The 23,872-nt window shown below is 39.0% G+C and overlaps 2 protein-coding genes across 2 annotated transcripts; both read right to left on the reverse strand.

Annotated features, from left to right (window-relative positions):
- Positions 1-5,279: 5,279 nt before the first annotated feature.
- Positions 5,280-7,203, reverse strand: pxmp4 (peroxisomal membrane protein 4). Its single transcript, XM_083971137.1, has 4 exons — positions 7,063-7,203; positions 6,221-6,283; positions 5,937-6,135; positions 5,280-5,828 (listed from the first exon to the last, which is right to left on the reverse strand). The coding sequence occupies exons 1-4, from the start codon at positions 7,173-7,175 to the stop codon at positions 5,559-5,561; spliced, it is 645 nt and encodes a 214-aa protein (XP_083827263.1). The 5' UTR covers positions 7,176-7,203; the 3' UTR covers positions 5,280-5,558.
- A 3,994-nt stretch (positions 7,204-11,197) lies between these two features.
- Positions 11,198-23,855, reverse strand: itcha (itchy E3 ubiquitin protein ligase a). The gene is made up of 24 exons (XM_083971584.1): positions 23,749-23,855; positions 22,561-22,640; positions 22,081-22,222; positions 21,315-21,439; positions 19,799-19,930; positions 18,932-18,980; positions 18,655-18,833; positions 18,203-18,431; positions 17,937-18,032; positions 17,216-17,390; positions 16,514-16,583; positions 16,275-16,359; positions 15,899-16,027; positions 15,699-15,771; positions 15,435-15,506; positions 15,215-15,303; positions 14,805-14,964; positions 14,556-14,689; positions 14,224-14,364; positions 13,125-13,245; positions 12,887-12,991; positions 12,534-12,630; positions 12,364-12,436; positions 11,198-11,809 (listed from the first exon to the last, which is right to left on the reverse strand). The coding sequence occupies exons 2-24, from the start codon at positions 22,583-22,585 to the stop codon at positions 11,710-11,712; spliced, it is 2,601 nt and encodes an 866-aa protein (XP_083827710.1). The 5' UTR covers positions 22,586-22,640; positions 23,749-23,855; the 3' UTR covers positions 11,198-11,709.
- Between the last annotated feature and the right edge of the window lie 17 nt (positions 23,856-23,872).

Raw genomic sequence — 23,872 nt, forward strand, 5'->3', positions numbered from 1 at the left:
AAGAGGTGTGGGAGTTCATTTGGGCTAAATTGGCATGTCAATGAATATTGGCATGTCAATGAATGTATTTGTCTCCAAAACAAAGTAGATAGATTGCGTAAATCAAGTTCAAGTTGTACTGCTTTCACCTGTTAACAAAATGTTTAGTGTGTTCTGGGTGAAATATTGACTTGGAGTTCCAAGAGGGGCTGCTCTGTCTGTCTCTATCTCTATCTGGAGTCCCCATATCACTTTAACATAATTATAACATGTTTAAAGATTATATTTAAAGTAATGACCAATATTTGCTTGTTCCTTGCAAGATAAGTTTTAGTCACTTAAAGGGATAGTAGCATTTTTTTTAAAGTGCGGTTGTATGATCTACAAATACTGTAGCCCCTAAGTACTTTAATTGCAGTAGAAGACTCTCTGCACTCCTCCCGTTAGCAACGCCAGCCCATAGCCCTGCCCAGAGATGTACAACATGCATTGTTATGAATGGACCCAAAGAAACTGCCTATTTTCGCGGCCTAAAAGAGGTTTTATGTGAAAAAAATACACAGTTCCATTGTTCGCTATAATATAATTTTTTCCAGCCCTTCGAAGTGCAGGAAAAACGCAGTTTTTATTTGGACCTAACCAACTTACGTATCCCGATCAGCAGTTGGTTAGCTCCAAATAAAAACTGTGTTTTTCCTGCACTTTGAGGAGTTGGAAAAAATTATATTATAGCGAACAATGGAACTGTGGGTTTTTTTTTTCAGGTAAAACCTATTTTAGGCCACAAAAATAGGCCGTTTCTTTGGGTCTGTTCACAACACTGTATGTTGTAAATCTCTGGGCAGGACTATGGGCTGGCGTTGCTAACGGGAGGAGTGCAGAGAGTCTTCTACTGCAATTAAAGTACTTAGGGGCTATTTGTAGATCATACAACCCCACTTTAAAAAAAATGCTACTATCCCTTTAACACAATGGACAAATCTTGAAGTTTCAGGTTCTGTCTGGTTTATGTGTTGATGACAGTGCTACTCTGACAGTCTACACAGTATAAATTAGTCAGTCCACTGTTTCAGTAAGATTTCTGGAAGATGACTGACTCAGAGACACTCAGCATTCACAGTGACACTACATGAGCTTTTGACGTAATTTCTTCAATTCAGGTTTAAGGTATACTAGCGTAAGTGATGAGACACACCGAGTTCAACAGAAAAGCTAGAGTCAGTGATCATGTTGGTCATTAACACAGATTTTCCAGTCATTTTGCAGCTTTGCACCTTTAGTCCATCTTTTTTTTTCTACATTAACATATAAAGCTGCAATAATACAATGACCAGTCTCTCAGAGTATCATCTTATTTGAAATGTTCTGTTACAGAATTAATGTTTTAGCTTGTTAAGGTAGGCTACCCTTCTTTCTTTTTTTACTTAGATATTGTTGGTTTCTCAGGAACATTTGATAACTGATTATAAAGGTTGAGGTGCAGTATTTCTTACTGAATGATAGTGAAACAGAAGAAGAAAGTAACATCAAATAGAAATAGTAAAATATTTCAGAACTGAGAACTAGAGTTAATGCACTTTGTTACTTTCCACCACTAGCAATAACACATGTTGAAACAACATAGGACTCATAATGTATGATGCCATGGCCATGGGCAGTCACTGATTCTTGAGAATTTGGATAAAACTGGTTTTATTTTTGAAAATAAAAAAACAACAACATAAAGAAATCTATACTTATATGTTTATAAAACAAATTCTGAAATGAAATGTAATTTCCAAGGAACCATTGATTCTTATCAACACTGACTGGCAGTATAGGCTACTGTTACTGTCCCACTTACACATCTAATGTCAGCAGTCTCACCACCCAGGAGGTCATTTTTACACAGCAACATACATGTAAGTATTATCTTCATTTATGAACTTATTTTCCACATCCATGACTTTTCTGTGATATAGTATAACGTTAGTATTATTGTCATCAAATGAGCCTACTTTGTATGAGTAATTGTATTTGTATTGTAAAATGAGGCACTATTTAGCTAACTACAAAGTAATGTTAGTACTTTAATGTTAGCTAGTTTAGTAAGGTAGCTAACATTACTGCATTTGTTGTGTAGAGAGTGAGACTCTTAATATATTTATAATTTCCCTGTAATAAAAGCTCTGTTATACGTTGATTATTGATTATTGATGTGATGTATGTATATGGTGTGTGTGTGTGTGTGTGTGTGTGTGTGCGCGCGCATGCATGTCTGTGTATTTACTTACATATAAATGCAGAGACATTTACTTCATGGCTACGTATTGATTTATACGAGTATTTTTGTGTGCCATTCAAACATTGTCCTTTTTATGTTTCCTCATATGAAGTATCATAGCTGCTAGCTAGGACTACTGAGGACCTTGCCCGACAAATGATCCTGCTGCACACAGTGAGAAGAGAGAAGATGTCTGTGTGTTTACATATGTGTGGACAGTGTTATGGTCCCCAGATCTACTGAATGTTCTCTGTTCGTCCTCCATAGTCAAACAGACAGACGGACACACAAACAATGGATTTTGACATTTTTTGATACCTGATTGATTGTTTTGTGATCAATGTGAATAAAAAGTGATAAATGAACATGTCAAAAATGAAATCATTCTTTTGCATTTATTGCAAAAACGCATTGATTGGTGACTAATTGGGGTCATTTTTGACCCCACTCATGGAAGAGTGTAGGTATTGGTAGCTCATGCATCCAAGGGTTAAACGCTTTGTAAAATGTGCTTGTTCATCTCACATATACAGTATATTATGTATTTTAAACAACTTTTTCACAGTTTAATATTAAATTGAAATAATCAGATCTTGTCAGAGGACATGTGCTTTTGTGGGTACTGCTGGCCTTGTAATCAAATAATTAACACAAATATCAACAAAAATATGAAAAATGTGTTATATTTGTGCAAAACATTATCAGATGATCAACCTTAAGTGAGTCTCAAGAATCAGTGCACTATTAACAGCCAGATGTAGAATTAATTATATATCATAAGTGATATTTAGCCCTTTGGAACAGAGGGAACATTGGAAACAGGTTTGACTGATTCTCATTCATTCAGCCTTCATTATACACTGAACAAAATATAATTGCAACACTTTCGTTTTTGCTCTCGTTTTTCAAGAGCTGAACTCAAAGATCTGAAACTTTCTATGTACACAATAATTTTAAGACAAAATGGGGGTCAACCTTGAACAAATTGCAACAAAAGCAAACTCAACTGATTTTGTATCCTCAACATGTCCTGAGTGAGGGGAAAAAAAGCCCCGAAGAATCCCATTAGGGGAAAGTTTCGAAAAAGACCGAAATATAGCCCATTCATACGCCTATTATTTATTTTTCTCACGTGAATAGGGTAAAAAATCTTAACCTTTAGATATCACCATGAAAATTACCCAGTTTGATTACTTACATTAAGACAAACAAAAAATATATTACAAGTTTTTTTTAATTGTTTGTTAACATGAGCAAATTTGCATAAATTCCACCGTTTTGACAGCACAGGTAAAGTTGCTGTGAAGGTACCAGCATGAAAATTGGGATGAGTTGACTCCATCGGCCACTCTACAAGAAACCACTTGAAATTTGAAGATGGCTGCAATTTTTTAAGATGACCACCACCTTAGTGGAGCAGGTATGACATTAGATCTGGTGTTGTTAGCCATATACGTAATTAGATTATACACTGTTTATCATGTTGACAAAGAATTTCAAAAAACTTGTAATACATTTTTTGTTTGTCCTAATGTAAGTAATCAACTGGGTAATTTTCATGGAGATATCTAAAGGTTAAAAATGTTACCCTATTCATGTGAGAAAAACAATTAATAGGCGTTTGAATGGGCTATGTTTTGGTCTTTTTCGAAACTTTCCCCTAATAGGATTCTTCAGGGCTTTTTTTTCCCTCACTCAGGACATGTTGAGGATACAAAATCAGTTGAGTTTGCTTCTGTTGCAATTTGTTCAACCTTTTTTCATAAAATGACTGGACTACAAAGGGTCTATTTCTCTCAAATATTGTTCACAAATTTGCCGAGATAATCTGTCCACCTCACAGGTGTCTTGTGGCATATCAAGATGCTGATTAGACAGCATGATTATTGCCAGGTGTGCATTAGACTGGCCACAATAAAAGGCCACTCTAAAATGTGCAGTTTTACTGTATTGGGGGGTCAGAAAACCAGTCAGTATCTGGTGTGACCACCATTTGCCTCACGCAGTGCAACACATCTCTGTTGATCAGGTTGCTGATTGTGACCTGTAGAGTGTTGATCCAAGTGTGTACATAGAAAACGTTTTAGATCTTTGAGCTCATGAAAAATGGGAGTTACAGTTGCTTGGTGTCACAAACACAATCTGCTGGGGCATCAGTCCAAGAAAACACCCACACTCCAGAGACACTCAGCATTCACAGTGACACTACGTGAGCTTTTGACGTAATTTCTTCAATTCAGGTTTAGTAGCGTAAGTGATGAGACACACCGAGTTCAACAGAAAAGCGAGAGTCAGTGATCATGTTGGTCATTAATTAACATATGATCTAACAGATTTTTCCAGTCATTTTGCAGCTTTGCACCTTTAGTCCATCTTTTGTTTCTACATTAACATATAAAGCTGCAATAATACAATGACCAGTCTCTCAGAGTATCATCTTATTTGAAATGTTCTGTTACAGAATTAATGTTTTAGCTTGTTATGGTAGGCTACCCTTTTTTCTTTTTTTTTTACTTAGATATTGTTGGTTTCTCAGGAACATTTGATAACTGATTATAAAGGTTGAGGTGCAGTATTTCTTACTGAATGATAGTGAAACAGAAGAAGAAAGTAACATTAAATAGAAATAGTAAAATATTTCAGAACTGAGAGCTGGAGTTAATGCACTTTGTTACTTTCCACCACTAGCAATCACAGCTGATTGTGACCTGTAGAGTGTTGGTCCACTCCTCTTCAATGGCTGTGTGAAGTGTGTACATAGAAAACGTTTTAGATCTTTGAGCTCATGACAAATGGGAGCAAAAACAAAAGTGTTGCTTTTATATTTTTGTTCAGTGTATATGAAGGTGAAGCAGGCAAAAGCTTTCGGTTTTCATGAACTGTGTATGTTACACAGTTCTGTGTTACTATGTTACTAACACAACTATTAAACCAAGTCACCTGTAATATTGCTAAAGTGACATTTTATGTCCCATTAACTGCACATTCAAAACAGATTACATTAAACATCTTTTGGACTTTGTGATATAATTAAAATCAGACAATTCTACAGTCACCCACATATCACCAGGAAAGTCACAGTGGACAATAACATTCATATACAGTATGCAAATATGCTGGTATTATTTTTACATGGGTTGATAAATCAAGCATGAATAAAAAAGATTTACAATAGTAAAACTATGATCAAACAATAATTTAAAGAAGGCAAGATTCAATAACATTAGAATATTAGTAATTATAAAAAAATAAAAATAGAAATGCAACAATAGGACAGTATAGTGAGCTAGTCCGTGAAGGAAAAGAGACTACAGCTTCATTTCTGAGCTGCTGTCCTTGGCTTATTATAAACAAGGAAGTCTGTTATGTCATGCCATACATTGCTGTCATGGTAGAGGTAGTTCATGGAGGACTGCAGGGAGGGCTGCAGGGTGTGTGGGTAATACTCAAACAGCCACAAGACGATGCCCCACACCAGGGTGGCGAAGAGCGGGAATGGATCATGTTTAGGCTGAGGTATAAAGCCTTTCTCCACGGCCAGCCGAGACAGGGCAAACAGGATCCTGGACAGCAAGTACATGTTGATCTGAAGTGAAAAGGAAAAAGTTGTCACACACGTGTTGAATCAGTTACAGTCTTGCGGGTGTGCAGGCCGGGCAGGGGATGTTTGCACACTTTTCTTGTCTGGTTATACCTGGCTATTGATGCTGTTGTTGTCGCCAAACACTAACCATCCTCCAACACAGGCAGCCAGAAAGGAGTGAGACTGTAAACTCTTTCCCTGGATCTTCTGCTGCAGGGCATGGAGCCCTTTATACGTAAACACAAAGTAGGCCAGGTTGCGGGAATGGGTGTAAGTGGCCTTCAAAATGGCTCTGAGTTTCTCCTTCAAGCTGCCAGAGGGGGAAACAACAGCAGGTTAGGACACAATGAATCTGTGGTAGCAGGGTATTGTGATTATTAAACATAGGACCTTACCTGCCACTTCTGAAAAGAAAAGTCATCACCAGGGCATGTGGTGCTCTGATTTTGGCGCCATATCTGAAAATGAACATAGTGTCAGTCAGTGCTTTAAAGGAATAGTTCAACATTTTGGCAAATTCGCCTATTGCCATAATGCCTGTAGTCATAGGGGTAGGTTCATTACCTTTAAATATCGATGTTGTTTTGAGATCCATGGGGCAGAGACATGAGCTGCTCAGCTACAGTAACACAATGGAGGTGAATGGTACTGGTCCCCTGTCCCTCATTAAACTAATCAAATGTACAATCCAACAACTCCAAAACCGCTATGAAATAATCATGTAGCCTACATGTAACATTACGACTCGGAAATTCTTGCGCTTTTGAAATCACTCTGCTCTGCAGCCATCATAACTTCTACAGGAGAGCGTTTTGGAGTTGTTGGATTGTGTATTTGATGAGTTTTGACTTGAGGGACAGGGGACCTGAACTGTTCACCTCCATTGCGTCTGTTGAGCAGCTCATGTCTCTGCCCCGCGGATCTCAAAACAACATGCACTGATAATCAAAGGTAATGATTATGGCAATAGGCGAATTTGCAAAAAAAAAATTAACTAAGGGACACAACTGACTTCAAAACTAGATCTAACCCCATTACTCTCATACCCATAAGTAGTTAACAAACTCAATTCATATATATATATCTATCTATATCGATTTTCTCAAAATGTTTACGGTCAACTACAACTGTCAACTGTCAACCAGAGACGTTGCTACTACCAACCATACCGACCAGCTGTGTGGTGAAATGACCAGTGGTGGTTTAACTCGTTAGTTTATTGAACGTGTTCACTCACACGACGCCATTTCTGAATCCTTTCAAAACCGCTAACGCCGCTTTGTATTTCTCCTGCTGCAGCAGATTGTTCACGGTGTACAGGAGAGTTTTTACCAGATCAGGACCTGCCATGACTTTCAGCCGAGGGGACGAAAAATACCGTTGCACATGGTGATGCGTCACAGCGAAAGTTCGCCGACGCCGAGGTGCTGCACTGCATGAAAGGTTCCATGCTGTGTGTAAATCCTCCGTGTTGTATCCATAGACTTCATATGAATGAATGGATGAATGAATGAATGTTTATTGCGAACATTATTATAATAAAAACATGCAAAGTTACAATGCCAAAAACAGAAAGAATTGTTCAAAAAGGAGGATGAAGCACATGCTTATCCGGTCCTATTCTCTGTCTATTCCAAAGTAAATTCAGATCTTTATGAAGTCTGGATTTTAACTTAAATTTGGTAAATATCCTTTAAAATCTTACATGATTTTTTGTTCTATTAGCCACTTAGTGTCCAGAGACCTTGATGAACCTGTTCTATTCTGGCAATGTTCCTCATCTAGAAAATTCTGTTCCTGGTTTGTTCAATGAAATTGTCAATAAAGGAAAACATTTTTGAAAATGTGTTTGCCAAGATTTAAGAATGTGTGCTTTGCTGTGGAAGATGATTTAAAAATCACAAGAGGGAATAAAGCACTTTAATTTAAAGGCACTCCCATGTTTTGCTTATATAATAAGGGGTTTGATTTGCAGGTGAATTTCAATGTTTTAAAAATGATCATTGATTAATTACGAAACACAGTTTGGTCTAGAAGTAACACTAAGACTAGATTCTAGACAAGATAGGAACCGAACCGATCAGTAAGGTAAAAAAACAAACACAATCACACCAATTGAGGTAAATGCAGCTTGTCTACTGACAATTACTCTGAAACTGTAGTTTCGTTTGCTGCTTTGAATAGTTGTAAAGTTTGTTTTGGAAGTTGTACTAGTAGTCATCTTATTGCGTTTTACATTATGCAAGTAGCCTATGTTTATGTGTGTTCAAGGATGCCGCAACAATGTACTCTCACATAGTATTATATAACTTCAAATACCACAGTAATGCCAAACAAAAAAGGAAAGCTTCACAAGGGACTGAATCAGACATGATTAAGAGGGTTCGGCTGTATAGGGATTAATTTTGCATATCTGGATGAAGGGAGGACACAGAATGACTGGTCTTGACATGTGCAGCTGCATGAAACCCAGTTGTGTTACCACTCCTTAAATGCCCAAACAAAGAAAACTAAATCTATATATCTACCTTATGAATAGCTATAAATATATACTTGATGAATCTTTGTTCTTTCAAGAACAGCTCAGCAACACAGCAGCAGAAATGAGTTGGGTTTGTTTACACCAGATAGGCCATAAGTGACATGCAGTGATAGCAACTCCTCTGATACCAGAACAAATATAAACCAAACTTTTCCAAACAAACTGGAAATACTGTAACATTTCACTCTAATCTGACTCCTCAGTCTCCAGGAGCCATTACACCACAACCTTCAATTTGTTTTTGCAGTTGTGAGCAGCTCCTCCATTACCTTTGTGCATTGTATTCTGGGACAATACTTTTATTAACATTGATTCTCTTTACTCTTCTTCAAAATGTTGGAAAGCATATTATGTCATATTCTCAGAGAATATTAAACATGAAAAATAGCTGTTTAAATTGGCCGCAATATTGTGAACAAAAATGGAGTGACAATAATTATTACCCTTCACACGTGAATAAGTCCAGTGTTAAAATCATTTTATTACTGTTATTTTTCTCAATCAATCCAACCCATTGTTACATGAAACCCATTGTCCAAATAAATAGTATTCAACCATTGACTTCCACTTATCAAAAAAAGTTAGAGCTTCAAAAGAAGAAACAATGATTACACTATCAACATGATTTACAATGTAATCAGAACAACTAAAACACTACTTTGCATATTTCTATACATTTAACTGCCCCATGATCACAGTAGTGATTAAACAGTCAAGTGGTTAATTCAGCCAGTTTGGAGTGTCAAGGTGCTATTTCATTCATTTTAATTTAAACATGTTAACAAATTCAGTAGTCAACATTTTAATAACAACACTTTTCTTTTTAAATAAAGGTTTTATTTTTATTTCATTTTTGTTTTTACAATAATCTTTTCACAAGTCTGCACACTGAGATTTGTAGGTGTGTGTATGTGTGTGTTGAATTACTACTGCCAGTAAGAGAATACACGAGAGCTAACGTGAAACATCCGACACAATTAAGCATGATGCATTGAGAGTTATCTGAGGGTCAGTACACCTGTGAGCTCAAGTCAATGACAACTGACTGTTTTTTTCTATATAGTACCAGCACTATGAAATGGTATACACTACAGTCACATGGACCATAAGGACATTTTTAGTTTGCTGGGAACACCAGGGAACTTGCTCAAATTTAAACTGCAATGACAAATTTTCAGTGATCTGGGATATGTCAATAATTGTATTGTTTAATAATACCAATGCAACACACCACCTATGCACAGACTAAAGAGCTGGAGTTATACTAGTCATTTAAAATAGCACATTACAACTTATCAGGTTGGCTCTGTTCATATTCATCAACAAGACCTCATATATATACACAGTAAGATTGGACAACAAAGCTGTGTATAAATACAAACTTGTTTTTGTGATTAGCCTGTGAAGAAAACATTTGAAATCCACAGTGATGAAGGTAACACATGTCTACAGAAATGGGGAGTTTGTTTGTCTTTTAGTATAAATAAGTGTTCTGGTTTGAATTATGAAATATTTTTAAAATTTTGCTCAAATTCTGTTTCTAAAATCGAGAAAGCAAAGCTGCTGCTTTGTTGACTTTATGTAATTTACTGTGGGTAAAATAAAGCACAACTGATGACTCATTAGCGACAGTTGGTGTAAAATGTTAAATTAATTCGGGGGGGTTAAGAACTGATTATACATGGTGACACAGAGTTTTAAGTTTTTTGTTGTTTTTTTTAAAAGAGAGAAAAAAGAAATTAAATCCTTTGGTAGATCAGTTCTGTAGTGATTTTCTTCAAATTTTAATCTGATGCTAAAAACAAAGTTTTAGTTTGACATTACTGGAAAAGACATGGACTATGCTATTTTTACTGTACAAATCTGAATACCTAACTCCCTATAAAACTAGGGCCAATTACTTTTACACTGATTGGAATTTTTATTATCAGTTAAGTCTGTGACTCCGGGGGATCCACTGCTTGGGTGAATTATATGTATTAAGATATTAAACACAATGCTCTACTTTGAAAGTGTATTTACATAAACTGCATTAGTCACTTCACACATTAAACAGTTAAGTCTGGTGTCTTCATTATCGATCTGGGATAATACTTAATTCTGGATATCTACCAGCAAATTGGCTACCATTCAGTGGGAATAAGACATTATTGAACAAATAATTGTTTTCTATTACACAATACATCCTAATGCTCCCACGTCATCAGTAACGGCTCATATTTATTAAGAGACTTCAGAAATACTTCACACTTTGAGTCTCTCACACTCACACAGGAAGTGTCTATCAGTGGTCAAAAAGGCTGATATTATGTACAGCACAGACCATGTTGGGAAGGCAAAGTTTGTCAAATAAAATCCCACCCAAAGCACTTTCACCATATACTACAATATAATGTTCTCTACCCAAATTAGGAATTTAAATCAATAGTAAATGGTGAAACTTAACAGAATGCTATAAAATGATCAAACAAATCACTGTTTGGCTCTATTACTGGCAAAAATGTTTTCTACAAAACTATTGCACATAAAAAATACAACCTCTCTTAAGAACAATCACAGCCATCTTACTGCTTACATAATTACGTTCAGTTTCAATTCACTATGAAGTAAAGAAGTCAACCTGTGAACATAGGAGAAATCATTATCATGATCACATTGATCAAAGTTATTAAAGAAACTGCGTATGTGCTACGGGTGTCAGTCCAGTCAATAAGGTATTGATTGATAAAAAATCATCCATCCATTCACCCACTCATTCATCCATCCTTTCAACAAAAGCAAAAATAAAAGTTGAGCCTGAAAGACCCAAAACCATATATGTGCCTTTTATGCTGCTTTTAGATATGAACCTTTTTTTTGTTATTTAATTCAAAATGCACAAATATGGTTCTTTCCTCTGAAATTGTTCATTCTGCATAGACCCGAAAGGCGGCTCTTGAGAAGTTACTACTGCAAAGATTCATAGACCTATGAATGGAAACTGCTCCTGTGCAACGCACAACGAGTGCAGACATGATCGAGTGAGAAAGGCATCTCTAGTGGTGGGTTTTAGGGAGGTACTGATTATATGTGGGATGAGGGAAACTGGGTGAGGAGGACTCACATATCTCTTGTGGAGAAAATTCATTCATTAAAAAGGAATCTATTTAAACAAACAGCTTAGAACCTGCTGTTGCTGCAAATGATACTGTGAAAAGAAAATCAAAGTGTATACGTCCATCTACCAATTTATAAGAAGCTCCTGGCTGCAAGGAGAATCTCCTGGAAAGTGCTCAGGTCTGAAATCCATTTGGGTCCTCCACGACCATTGCTCCTCCATCCCGTCCTGCAGGGTTAGGGTTATTACTCCTGCCCAAAGCCTTCTGTCTCCTCAATGGCAAATATGAGCTTCTCCTTCAGCTGCTCATAGCTCTTGTAGGGAGGGAGGTCCAGACGATTAAAGCTACACAGAGAAATGAGACAGAGCTTGGATGACTCTTATAAGAAATACACTGAATTCATGTCATATCTAAGATAGGCAAAGTATTACTTGCAATAGGAAACTGTCTCAATACAGCTACTAAATCTGCACAAATGAGTACATGCATCACCAAAAAAAAAACATTGTCTGGTAATATCATCCACATGGCTATTACCATATGCATCATTGGATTAAGACAGACAATGACTGATCATTAAAGAAATATTTTATTTTTATCTAGCTGCATAACCTGCTAATGCCTGAAAAACGTTCACTGCATTCACATCACATAATGTAGCAGTTGAAGCTAAATATACACTTTGTAAATTGTCTAATTCAGGATACAGCAACAATGCACTGTCACATAGTAACATATGGTTTCAAATGCCAGAGCAAAGACCAACAACAAAAGAGGGATTGCCTGTGGTTGCATCAGAAATGGATAAAAGGGTTTGGTCATGAGAGTTTAATCCTCCTGCTATGTGGTCATAGAACACTGACTACTATGAAAACATGAGAACAATAATTGGTCTTACCATGTGTGGCTTCGTGGAAGCCAGTTGTCTTTGCCCACTTTCTCAATGCAGAACTTTTGGGGCCCATTGCTTCCTACATTTAAATGACAACAAAAATAAAGAATATTGAATCGAGAAAACTGCTCTGACATTATAACTGCGCACGGTGTGTCGGTGTGCATTTTGCATACCCAACAGGTCGGCGAAGCCACCGACAGGAAGTCGGCAGGTTCCTGTGACAAACTGCAACAGTCTCATTCTCTTCTCGTTGTCCATCTCCTTCACAAACTGTGAAGGCATCAATCCATGTTACAAATAATCAACAAATCCAACATGAATTACTTTTACTACTACATTTCCAAATGTTTTCATTATGTTAAACGTTTTGACAATCTCTGGTCTGTGAAGCAACAAAGAAAACATGTTGAATGTATTAACTGCACCAGTATACTGCAGTATTATATAAATACAGCAATGTGAGAAGGGATAAATCAGAAAAGGGGTTTTGGCGTTGTAGACTGTGCTACAGTGTGTATATACCAACCTGCCAGAACCACAGGATCTGCTTGCTGCTACGGGCATAATGCCTGTAGATTGTACTTTTTTGCCAGTCGACCAGGTCTATCTCCTGCATACCACAAAGCATGACCTAAAGGCAAGAATAAAGCAATATTGTAATTGTGTAAGCAATACACTCAACTCTAAGATGAACAAACATGCCTCCAAACATCATCATTTCCTGCTTAAAAACATGTTGGAGAGAAGAGAGTCCAGTACTCTACCTCTAATTCCTTAGCATCAAAGTACTGAAGGTATTGCTGAGGCAGAACTTCATTGAAGCCCTCAAAGAACGCCTGAGTCTGCTCCTCCACACCTCTGGACAGCCTCCACTCTGCCACCAACCTGAATGCAATGATATGAAGATACAATGAGGAAACACAGAAGAAGAAGACAATTGACCTATGGCTAAGCCACGCCCCCAAACGCGATGAGCCAATCACAGTGCGCATAGCTAGCCCATACACTCGGACATTCTCTGCTTCCAAGTCCATTGAAATGCATTGCAGTTAGTCAGTTTTCATTCGTTTTTATATGTTTTTTCTTGACATTTTAAGTTTAAAATGGTCAAACGGTGTGCATGGGGTACATGAATCTCTGACACTAGGTATCCCGAGAGGCTGGGCGACGGGGTGGATTTTTTTTAACCTTTTCCCAAGCCACATCTCAACCGAGAGAAGTGTCTGCTCTGGATAAAGTTATGAGGTAGACCACGACACCAACTAAACGTGGATAAAATGAACAAGGATGTCTACATCTGTTCTAAGTTAAGTCAACAACGTATTTGAGGCAACATATTGTCAGAGATGTTTAGATGTTAGCCAGTATCACAACTAAGCATAAAGTCCGCTAGCTTAATGATAACGTATAATGTAAAACTCCATAGACAGGCTAACAGAAATTAGCCCGTCGCTATCGGCGTTTCGCGGCAACCGACAGCCATAGCAGTAAAGCTAAGTTAAGTTCTGGTGACTTTAAGATGATATTTAATCTTTCTGTCTCCAAAAATCATCAATTGCCTCCTGTGAAATGTCTCCTACTGTGACAGCTACCATAGCAACTGTCACCGAATGTTGACTGTTTGTCCGAGTGAGTGGAGGGGGCGGGGCTTAGCCATAGGTCAATTGTGGAACTGAGTGTGACCTTTGAACTCTTGGTTTCTTACAATAATGCAGACCTACAGAAACTGAAGAACATTCAGTGTATATTGCTGTTTATTGTAATAACCCTAACCCTCAACATGAAAACCACAGAGTAAATGAGAAAATCTGTTAAAAATGGTGCAACAGTGAATGTAACTCAGGTGGGCTCATGCAGCTGTACCTGATGTATTCCTCCTTGTTTTCCTCAGTCACTTGGACGTTCCCTCCATCTGGTTTAAGCTCATGAGTGGTGACCTCACCCAGGATCTCCTTGTCGACTGAGAAGAACATCTCCAGACCACACTCCTCTATGTTGTTGTCTCTGCAGGCCAGACAGTTATCATCAGCAGCGATAGAGTTGAAGTATGATCAGTATATCCTGATGTGTCATTTATATGCTAAATACAAGTACAGCGGTGTTCCCCACAGCAGATGATTACAGCTGCTAAGTATATGCCCTCCTCATCATGCACGTGTCCATCATCTACAGAGACACACTAAGGTTTGACCTACTTGATCCATATGAGTGAGTTGTAAAACTCTGGATCTATGGACTCCAGGTCTTTGAGCGCAAGAGGCTTGTTCAGGATCCTCTTGTAGAAGGGCAGGGAGAAACCGGTGTCGATGAATTTACCATGGAACAGCGCCTAGAAAGACAACACAGGGCCGTGAGGTGACATGATCAATGATCAATGATGCCATCACCTTGTGTTTAAACACTGTTGGCATTGTTAGAAGTGTGCTGACAAACAGAGCGGATACCATGGCAATGAAGCGTCCGATGAACTTGAAGTATTTGAGGTGATCAGGGTTGATGTAAGAGGCAGGGTTGATCTGCAGACAGTAGTTGTCCTTTCCAGCATACTCAAACAGACAGTACATGGGATTCAGAACTTCGTGGGACAGCAAGAAAAACCACTCCCTGAAAATGAAACCACAGAGGACAGAAAGGATTGGTCATACTGTTTGAGTGAGGCTAGGCTAAAATCTTGTAGATCAGGATTTAAAAAAAAAAGGAGAAAATGCAAAACCATTCTGCTATTATCACAACAGGTTTTGTTGGTTATGGGTGATGTAAAAAAAAAAACAAGGTACAAATGTTAACATACCACACCTTATGAGTCACGCAATAAGGAGCAATTGTACAAAAAAAATTCAGTTGCTGAACTTACCTGGCTACACCTCCGTAGTCCAAGCCCTCCTCTCCAGGGAATATGATCCATAACCTCCGCCTCAGATCTTGTGGGTGAAAGCTCATGATCTGTGTATAGAGATCGAAGGATTAAAACACATCCACACCTCAGTGATTGCTCACAAGACAGTGCTGTTAGACAAAACAAAACAAAAAAAAACTAAATGAAAAAAAAAAAAAAAAAAAATTCAGGTGATCACCTGTTGGAATGAATCCTCAAACAAGGTTTTCCTGGAGACGGTAATTTTAATGTGCTGAGCCATCGACATTTGCTGAGAGGGGAAATAAAGATGAAATACTTAAATACTATACACCAGCAAAATGTCATGACCAATATCTTTTATTTTTTCCATATTTAAGTAACATTAGATATACATAGATACAGTATCAGTAACTTTATATTTCTCTATGAGAGAGAAAGCATATCAGCAGCACATATGCTTGGATGATGAAATAGCACTTACCTGACACCAGAATCTGAAGTATTGCACTTTGGCTTTGAAGTCCCTGACATAGGTTATCTGTGGCCCATTCTCACTGTGGAAAAAGATTATTACCAGATAAACAACTACATTGGCATAATATACACCACCATCGAGTACTCAGAAAGTAATTACACCCATTCTAATATGAGGCAGATCACACCAACACTTTGACAACTTACAGTGAGGATTTCCCTGTGCGGGGGTCGATGTAGGTTGTGGTTCGCCTGTTGTGGTCGACAAAGTAGGGAATACCATCCACAGTGAACCTCATCTCCCAGCCCTCTGGCAGGGGCTTATCATTCAACAGCCTGGACGATACAAACACAGGAGTCAGACTCAGAACTCACATTATAGAGGAAATTGGTCATTTAAATGTGCACTAATAAACAAGACAGAATGCAGACAAGAAATAACACAAATGATTCATGTACACGTCATGACTGATGTCGACAGCTAACAATGTATGCAATATTATTATCCATAACATTTACGTTTCTCGAGCTTGTAATAGATAATCTGATGCATATTACATGGCACAGATACACACACACTCACCCTTGCCTCCTGGGGTCTTCCCACTGTGTCGCCCGAGTTGGATGATGAACAAAATACACTCTCCCATTGGTGTCTGTTCTCTTTTCTGACATGAAAAAAATAATTTTTATTTTAATCTTTCTAGTTGTAATTCACTGCCATGCACATATACAGTACAAAAAACAAAGATTCTGAAAACATCTTCCTTATTGTACACATTCAAAAATGTAACTGAATGTCTACTGCTTGGTGATATTTACCCCAACCATGTGGCAGAGGTCCCAGTGGATCAAACTCTTTATTGGCCGTAGCTGCAAGCTGGTCTTGGAGCTGAGCAGGAGAGAGAATTACACATTTAGGTCTACAAAAATGTAATAGCTGCTTTTATCATTTACCATGATGCAGGTGTTAACAGGTCCAGTGTGTTATCTTATTCTTAATGTGTGATCTTTGCAGGATTCTGAGAGATTCCCAAATCCTTTGCAATCAATATAACATATGCAATTTATCAGCTTTTATATTTCTGAGTTAAAAAAAAAAGAGAATATAAAAAACAGCACCTTATTAGCACTTACTGTAGATAATAAATTGATACAGCATCACTATTTGTTTCGACAGGCTTTTGAACTGCATGGCACTTAATTACTGTTGTTGCTTTATTCTTTGCTGCTCTTCATCTATGTATATACTGCATTGTCTTATTATGTTTCATGAAGGTCTCTGCTGCTCTTGTTGTGTTGTTTTATTATGTTTTGTGAAGCACTTTGTGACTTTGTGCTGCGAAAAGTGCTATATAAATAAAGAATTATTATTATTATTATTATTATATGCAGACAGTAGACAGTAGAAATAAGTGCTTTTAATACTCATGTATTGATGTCAAAGAGATAAGGCATGTGTGTATATTTTGTCTCAAGGATTCAGTTTATATTTGTGATATAAACAACTGATTCAACTCTCACCCCATAAATGAACCTCTGGTTAAACTGCTGCATGGCTCCTTGCAGCTGATTGCGCTGGTGCTGCCACTCCTCATAGTTACGGACTGACTCTTGCGTGGGACGCTGCCATGTAGTAGTTCGGGTTATGTGGTCGACATAGTACACCCTACCCATCGGATCCACCCGACGCTCCCACCTGTAGAAAAGGGAGGGTAAAAGAAGGGAGCGCTGAGTTGACATTTTGGTCAACTGGCAAATATATAGGCCCATATAGACCCATATATAGGGTCACCCATAAACCTGTGACCCTATATATGGGTGTGAGCGTTCCTTTGTTCTGTTGGCACCTGAAGAAGACCACACATGGTCAAAAACGTTTGTGCAAGTGCTAAATAAATCACTGTGACCTCCTTCAAGAGTGTGCGGGCAACCCTCTCTTTCTCTGTAATAATTTAGTTACCGTAAATTTTATGGTATTACTTTTTGAGTTTCATCCATGTACAATATCAACACGCCTGGTCCCAGCGCACAAGCTTGTGGATCACCACATGTGTATTTATCATTGTTTATTTACACAAATGCCACACATGGCTGTTGTCTAGAGTGTTACCAAATGTGCGTGTGTGTGAGAGAGAGTTTGCACAGGTAGGTTTTGTTTTTCTATGCAAGTTTTCTTGACTTTTGGAGAACTGAGTAAGGAGGGAAACTGATGGAATAAAAGATGAATGAAGTGTTTCCGTACCCTGTAGGCAGAGGCTCAGGTCTGTCCCAGGTTGTCCTTTTCTCAATGTGATCCACAAAGTACATCCTTCCATTTTGATCCACTCTTTGCTCCCACCTGCAGAGCCAATGCAAATGAGTGAACAGACACAAAATACACGAAACTGGATTTGTTCAGAAGGGCCAACAGCAGAGGAAATCACACAATTCTTTAAAACAACTACAAATTTACACAATGACAGGCTGCAATCTAAACTTTCTACTAAACAGTGGCAACGGCTCTTTTACCCTGGTGGTAAGGGGCCGGTGGTTACAGGTGTGACTCTTGGAGTTGCTGTAGCCACAGCTGCTGAGGCAGATGTCCCTGGTTTGGGGCCAGATGCTGTCTGCGAGGAACCTGCAGTCGCTGCACCTGTTTCATCTTGTTGATCTGAACAGCCACTGGCAGACACCTGAGAGGAGCCATCAGAAGCCGGGGCTTCACTCAGCTCACTGGGGGAAGAACTACTGGAAGAGGCTGGGGAGAGAGGCAAGGATAAAGGCAGAGGAGAGAAGAGGAAGTCTTATGAATTAATTCATATTTGCTCTGATGCCAGATGTTACACAGACACACGGAAACTGTGTCTAACAACAGTTACATGGAATGTGAGAATGTGAACTGACTGGTAATCAAACTGTGTGTGGGCTGATGTGTTGTAGAGACTCAGATATCACTTGAACACTGCATGAATAATTCTTACTCGGTGAGGCTGCAGGTCTGCGAGGTGTCGGAGGAGGCGGCCTGGTTGGTCTTGGAGGACGCGACGCAGTGGAGCCCCCTGGGGACCGAGAGGGAGAAGCCGTGCCGTTGACAGCATGACCGTTAGGTACAATGACCCACTCCTCTGAGTCACTGGAGGGAGACGTGTCTCTACTTGACCTGGGATCAAAATTTAAATGTTCGCATTAATTATTACATTTAAGTCACCTGATTTGCAGAGAAAAACATTTATATTTTAATAACGTAATTTACTTTACCTGTTTCCAGCATCCCCATTTTGTTTTGCAGTTCCATTTGGAAGAGAAGCTAAAATGACATAGAAAAATAAGGTAATTGACATAATTAATACAATTAATAATTCATGATGCTATGGCTACAGCCTGTTGGCAGGAAAAAAAAGAATTATCTTGAGCACCCTATTATTTGGGAATAATTTGATAGGACAAACAGTGTATTGGCTGATATTTGTTTTGTTAAAGCAGAAGTAAGCGGAATGTTTGTGTTAATATAAACACAGGTCTGTCAGTCACTCTGCTCTGCTGTAAGCCGAGGAGAAAACTTTCCTTGTATCCTACAACCTTTATCCAATGAGGAGAGAGAACGGCATAAAGGGGCGGTCCTCTCTGTGTGTGCAGCCAAGGGATGCGCGTGAATGTGGTGACGTAGGGACGAGGGCGGGGACTGCTAACTCCATCGGCTGACAGGAAGTTAGCCAAAACGACCGGATCACTTACTTCTGCTTTAACTTAAACATCCATTTAGAGCTCTTGTAGGGATTACTGTGATTCCTTGATTCTGATCTGATATTGTGACCCACATTTATCCTGGAAACAACATTTCTAAGAAAAACAACATCTGAATTCTGAAACATGTTTTTTAGTGTTCTATGTACTGTATGTAACGGTGACAGTGTTAGTACATAATCAGCTGGCATACACAACCATGTTGATACAGTATGTCTCTGATGATCTAAAATTAACTGTTTAAAAAAAAAAAAAAACACTGCTCTGGGGCCAAGAAGACTGCAAGATTGATGACTTCTAAACTTAAAGCAGCTGTTTTCAGATTCTTACTGCAGACAACCATTTATTTCACAATGAATTGAACTGTTTGTGGTTCCTCACCGTGTTCTCTCTCTGCTGGGGCAAAGGTTTCAGGGTCCACCTGCATGCCGTCCAGGCAGACCGACAGGTCTCCTACAACATCCTGTGGGTCTCTGTCAGAGCAAAGCTTCAGCGTCTGCACCACCTCACACACTGGGATAGGGACAGAATCAACATGTTGATCACATGAACAGGTGCTTGTTATATGGATGGTGAATGCATCACACAATGAACCACATTAACCCATCTAAACAAAACACATGAAAATACATGCTAATGATCTCATGGGTGCTCAAAATCACTTATGTAGGTTTGCAGTCTTAAAGGGGAACTATGCAAGTCCGTTCGCTTTTCCGCTGTTTTGGTTACGCTCCTTTCGCCTATGTGCATTTGTTTTCAACGAAGCCGGCGAAAAATCAATAAATGGAGCAGTGGAAAACGTTACATAACATATACGATGTCACGGCGCGTGTGTTTGTGTAGTCTTAACCGTCTTAAACAAAAGATTACAGAGCGCGTCTGTGTGCAGAGACGAGAGCTGGGACACTGGGGCGGCGACCCAGTAACTACACGGATGTTGCAAGGTTGGTTTTCAGCCGTGAGACGCCAGGTGAAGACAGAGAGCCTCCGTTCTCACTGTAACAAGTCACAAGTCATGTAGTTAACAATCACAATTACTCCGGAGCTTTTTAATTAAGGTAAAAAATAAAATGTAGCATAGCTACAGGAGAAATCCTGCTTAGTTCCTCTTTAGATGTAAAACCAGATTAAAATCAAACACTGAAAACCAGAAGGGCTTCTCCTCACTGGTGTAGTGTGCAGCTTTAAATGATGGCAGTGTCAGCCAGCTCAAAGCACTTCAGTCATGAGGTATAACAAGCAATGTGGCCTTGAGTGGCTGTGAGCAAGGCTCTCCAAATCATGTTCAGTGCTGGCAAATTCAAAACAAGCAGCTGTAACGCAAAACATGGACCAGACGTTGATGTCACATGGCTTGTGCATGCTGACCAGGTCTGAGGAGAGCCATTGTGTGAAATTATAAACACACTCGGAGCACGCAGAAGGTCATAAGCTTAGGTGAGGCCTCTATTCCAGAGAAAAGAAAACCTAGTAGAGCAGGGCGCATGTTGGTCGTTAAGCTTATAAAAGTACAATAAAGCATTCTCACAACAAACACAGGCAGATATGCACCTTCAGATAACAAGTGTGTATAATGTCTAAAGTGTGAACGTCTGCCAAATATGGCTGGCCGCTGACAGCCAAAATGAACACTGGAAGGGATACAAGAGGAACTAGTTGATATCATCCTGGAATAAATAAGACCTGCAGTGGGGGGGGGGGCTACTTCCTCATTACCTCATAATGTTCTATGGGAATGCCCCCCTCCCTCCACCCAGCCTCCAACTAACGCCATACTCTACACCTTTTTCCCATTCAAACAATCAACAAAAAGCTAAACAAGATTATTTTAGGAAAACTATCTAAAATGTACTCACAAGATTTAGCCCACAGGAGTAAGAAAGTAGTGAGAACTCACATTTCAGGTCATTAGTCTTGAGGGTGTCAAAGATCTCCAGTGTGGCCATTCCCAACAGGATGTCGGCCTTCAGCGTCTGGTGGCTCCAAACACGAAAGATCAGCTTGCTGACTGGAGTCACAATTCTGTAGATAAGTCAAGAGGATGAAACAAAGTAATCAGCTGTGAGGAAAATCAACCAGTGATGGTTGTGGTATTTGTTTTTGTTTGGGGGGTACCCACTGTAAAATACCTATAGCTTCTAAACTTCTCCTGTCACATCTCTTTTATACATACAGAGCTCATTCCAAACATTTCCAGGGTACTGTTTACTCTTCTATGTTTGATTTCTCTACAGTGGCGTCCATTTTTCATAAAACCAGAAAACTATTTTAAGACATCACTTACAGAATGAGCTCTGAGAGTGCTAACAATAGCCACAATTTTAGACTTGATACAATAGAATCTGATTTTGAGACACAGTGCTCTGATGATTCATGCTAAAAATAACCTTTACGCTAAAAAACCCTTGTGGTGGGTTATAGGTTTTACTTAACAGTAACTAAAATATTTATTCATACTAGGGCCTAAATTAATGGCACAATCAATAATCAGCAACCATCAAGTGTTTGGTGTATGGACTGTGTAGTTTTCAGATATAGGTTAGTAAATCTGGTTCCAAATAATGATCCTTCTATTATCATTGAGCATATAGTCCAATCAATAATCAATTAGCCATTTGTTTAACTGCATCTTCTCGTATCACAAACACCAGAGTCATGCTTACACTGTGAGAGCCTGCTTCCATTTGGGACTGTGGGTGTTGTTGCACTTCTCAGTCCTTTTTGACTGGCCATCCACAGCTACCTCAACGTATGGACTGGGACCAAACCAGTTCTTTTTGTTTTCCTTCAGCCTGGCTGACAGCACTAGAGAGAAGAAAACACCAGCATAAAATATAACCACCTGCCCGTATAATGCAATACATTTCAGCAGCAGCAAACTACTGTTGTAACAGACTGCATAAGTTTTAGCCCGGCTTGCATTAGAGATGCTACAACCACATATACAGTAAATATTCCACTTAATCCTGTCTTTCCAGATGCTGAATAGTGAATACAGTCCCTACATAAATCGAACTACTTGCAACCTACAAAAAAAGGCAAACAGTACTAAATCCTGCAACTTTATCAATAAGTCACAATATTTGTTGTGTTTTAGGCTATTATTTGATAATTGTACAAATTTACCAATAACAATCACTTACCAGTGACTTGCAATTGGGACTTCATGGTTCATCCATAACACTGCAGCCTTGTTTGGCTGCACCAAAAGGACCTGCAACAACTGCAAAGAGTAACATCAAATGTGAACATGGAAGACTTTAGGCAGGTAACCTACTTTAAGAGCAATTAGGGAAATTGGGTTGCTACAGTAAGTGGACAGTACAGCCGGGCTCAAAGTACTAAGGTAACTGTGGACTGAGGATGTTATCTAACTGAAAGAGCTGTTTGACTATTTCCGGGTATCATGAGTCATTACAGTGAAAGAGTGTTTGTAGTGATGCTGCCTCAGGGATACAATAATGTACAGCACTAGCAAACAAGCATCCACAATTATATTTCATCTGAATTTGCATGGATTAAAACGATTAACCCGATTAACTGCAAATATATCTTTAAAGGGATTATACTGAAGGGCAATGTAACGTAATTATTGCCTTACTGTAACCAATTCCTGGATGTTACATAGTTTTACACTATGAATTATGCACTCACAAGGAAGATGTGAGCTGTTATGGTTCAGACACGCACTGCACCAAATGCGCGTTACCCAAGGATGTGGTTTAATCTATTTAAGCTATTTCGAGACACCGCCGAGGATCTTCCATAACAGAACATCCCATCCTTAACTTGTCTAAAATAAGGCTCACTAAACCTCCCCTGCTTGCTTATCTTTCAAAATACCGTGCGACAGAACAAGATGGTTAGATATGGAGACGGTTTGGGTGCAGGTTAATACAGTTTGTCAAACAAATGGTGAGTGTATTGGACAACAACAACATAAAGTTGTCAAAGAGGCGACGTGTTTCCTGCTACCTGCAACAGAAGAGGCAACCCAGCTGTAGCTTAACGTTAATAGCCTCAACTGTCATGTTAGCATCGGGGCTAGCCAGCAGGGGATTTGCTATCAAGACAGCTTCAAACACCAACTATTCATGTGTTAACTGGTTTGAATGCGATATTGTTGATATGTCATTTAACCACTAATACAAAGTGAGAAGTTCCCCCACCACCACCTGGAGCAACTTCGCTCGCCGACGTGTTGAACACCGAGGCTTTAGCATTAACTAACCTAAGTAATGCTAACACTATCCGGCTCCCAGAGCAGCGTCCGCCATCGAGTCGAAGAAAATCGTAGCTCACTCGAGCAGTGAACGACAAAATGTCCGTACCTGATAAACGCAGATGATAAAGAGTCACACAGACTTTAGTTTCGGCTATGCCTTGGTTGTTGACAGGTAGCCGCCTGCCATCAGCATAGACCCGTGTTCCGCTAGCTAGGGCTAGGACAAGACC

The sequence above is a fragment of the Trachurus trachurus genome (genome assembly GCF_905171665.1).
Source record: "Trachurus trachurus genome assembly, chromosome: 5".
NCBI classification, from domain to species: domain Eukaryota; kingdom Metazoa; phylum Chordata; class Actinopteri; order Carangiformes; family Carangidae; genus Trachurus; species Trachurus trachurus.

What these genes read in the sequence shown, in the direction of transcription:
- pxmp4 (XM_083971137.1), bottom strand. Translation starts at nt 7,175, where the DNA reads ATGGCAGGTCCTGATCTGGTAAAAACTCTCCTGTACACCGTGAACAAT. An exon ending in GGATTCAGAAATGGCGTCGT is followed by an intron (nt 6,284 to 7,062) that starts GTGAGTGAACAC and finishes GTTCATTTTCAG; the next exon opens with ATATGGCGCCAAAATCAGAG. An exon ending in ACAACAGCATCAATAGCCAG is followed by an intron (nt 5,829 to 5,936) that starts GTATAACCAGAC and finishes TTTTCACTTCAG; the next exon opens with ATCAACATGTACTTGCTGTC.
- itcha (XM_083971584.1), bottom strand. Translation starts at nt 22,585, where the DNA reads ATGAAGTCCCAATTGCAAGTCACTG. An exon ending in TGGAAGCAGGCTCTCACAGT is followed by an intron (nt 21,440 to 22,080) that starts GTAAGCATGACT and finishes ACTTATCTACAG; the next exon opens with AATTGTGACTCCAGTCAGCA. An exon ending in ACCGGCCCCTTACCACCAGG is followed by an intron (nt 18,033 to 18,202) that starts GTAAAAGAGCCG and finishes TTGGCTCTGCAG; the next exon opens with GTGGGAGCAAAGAGTGGATC.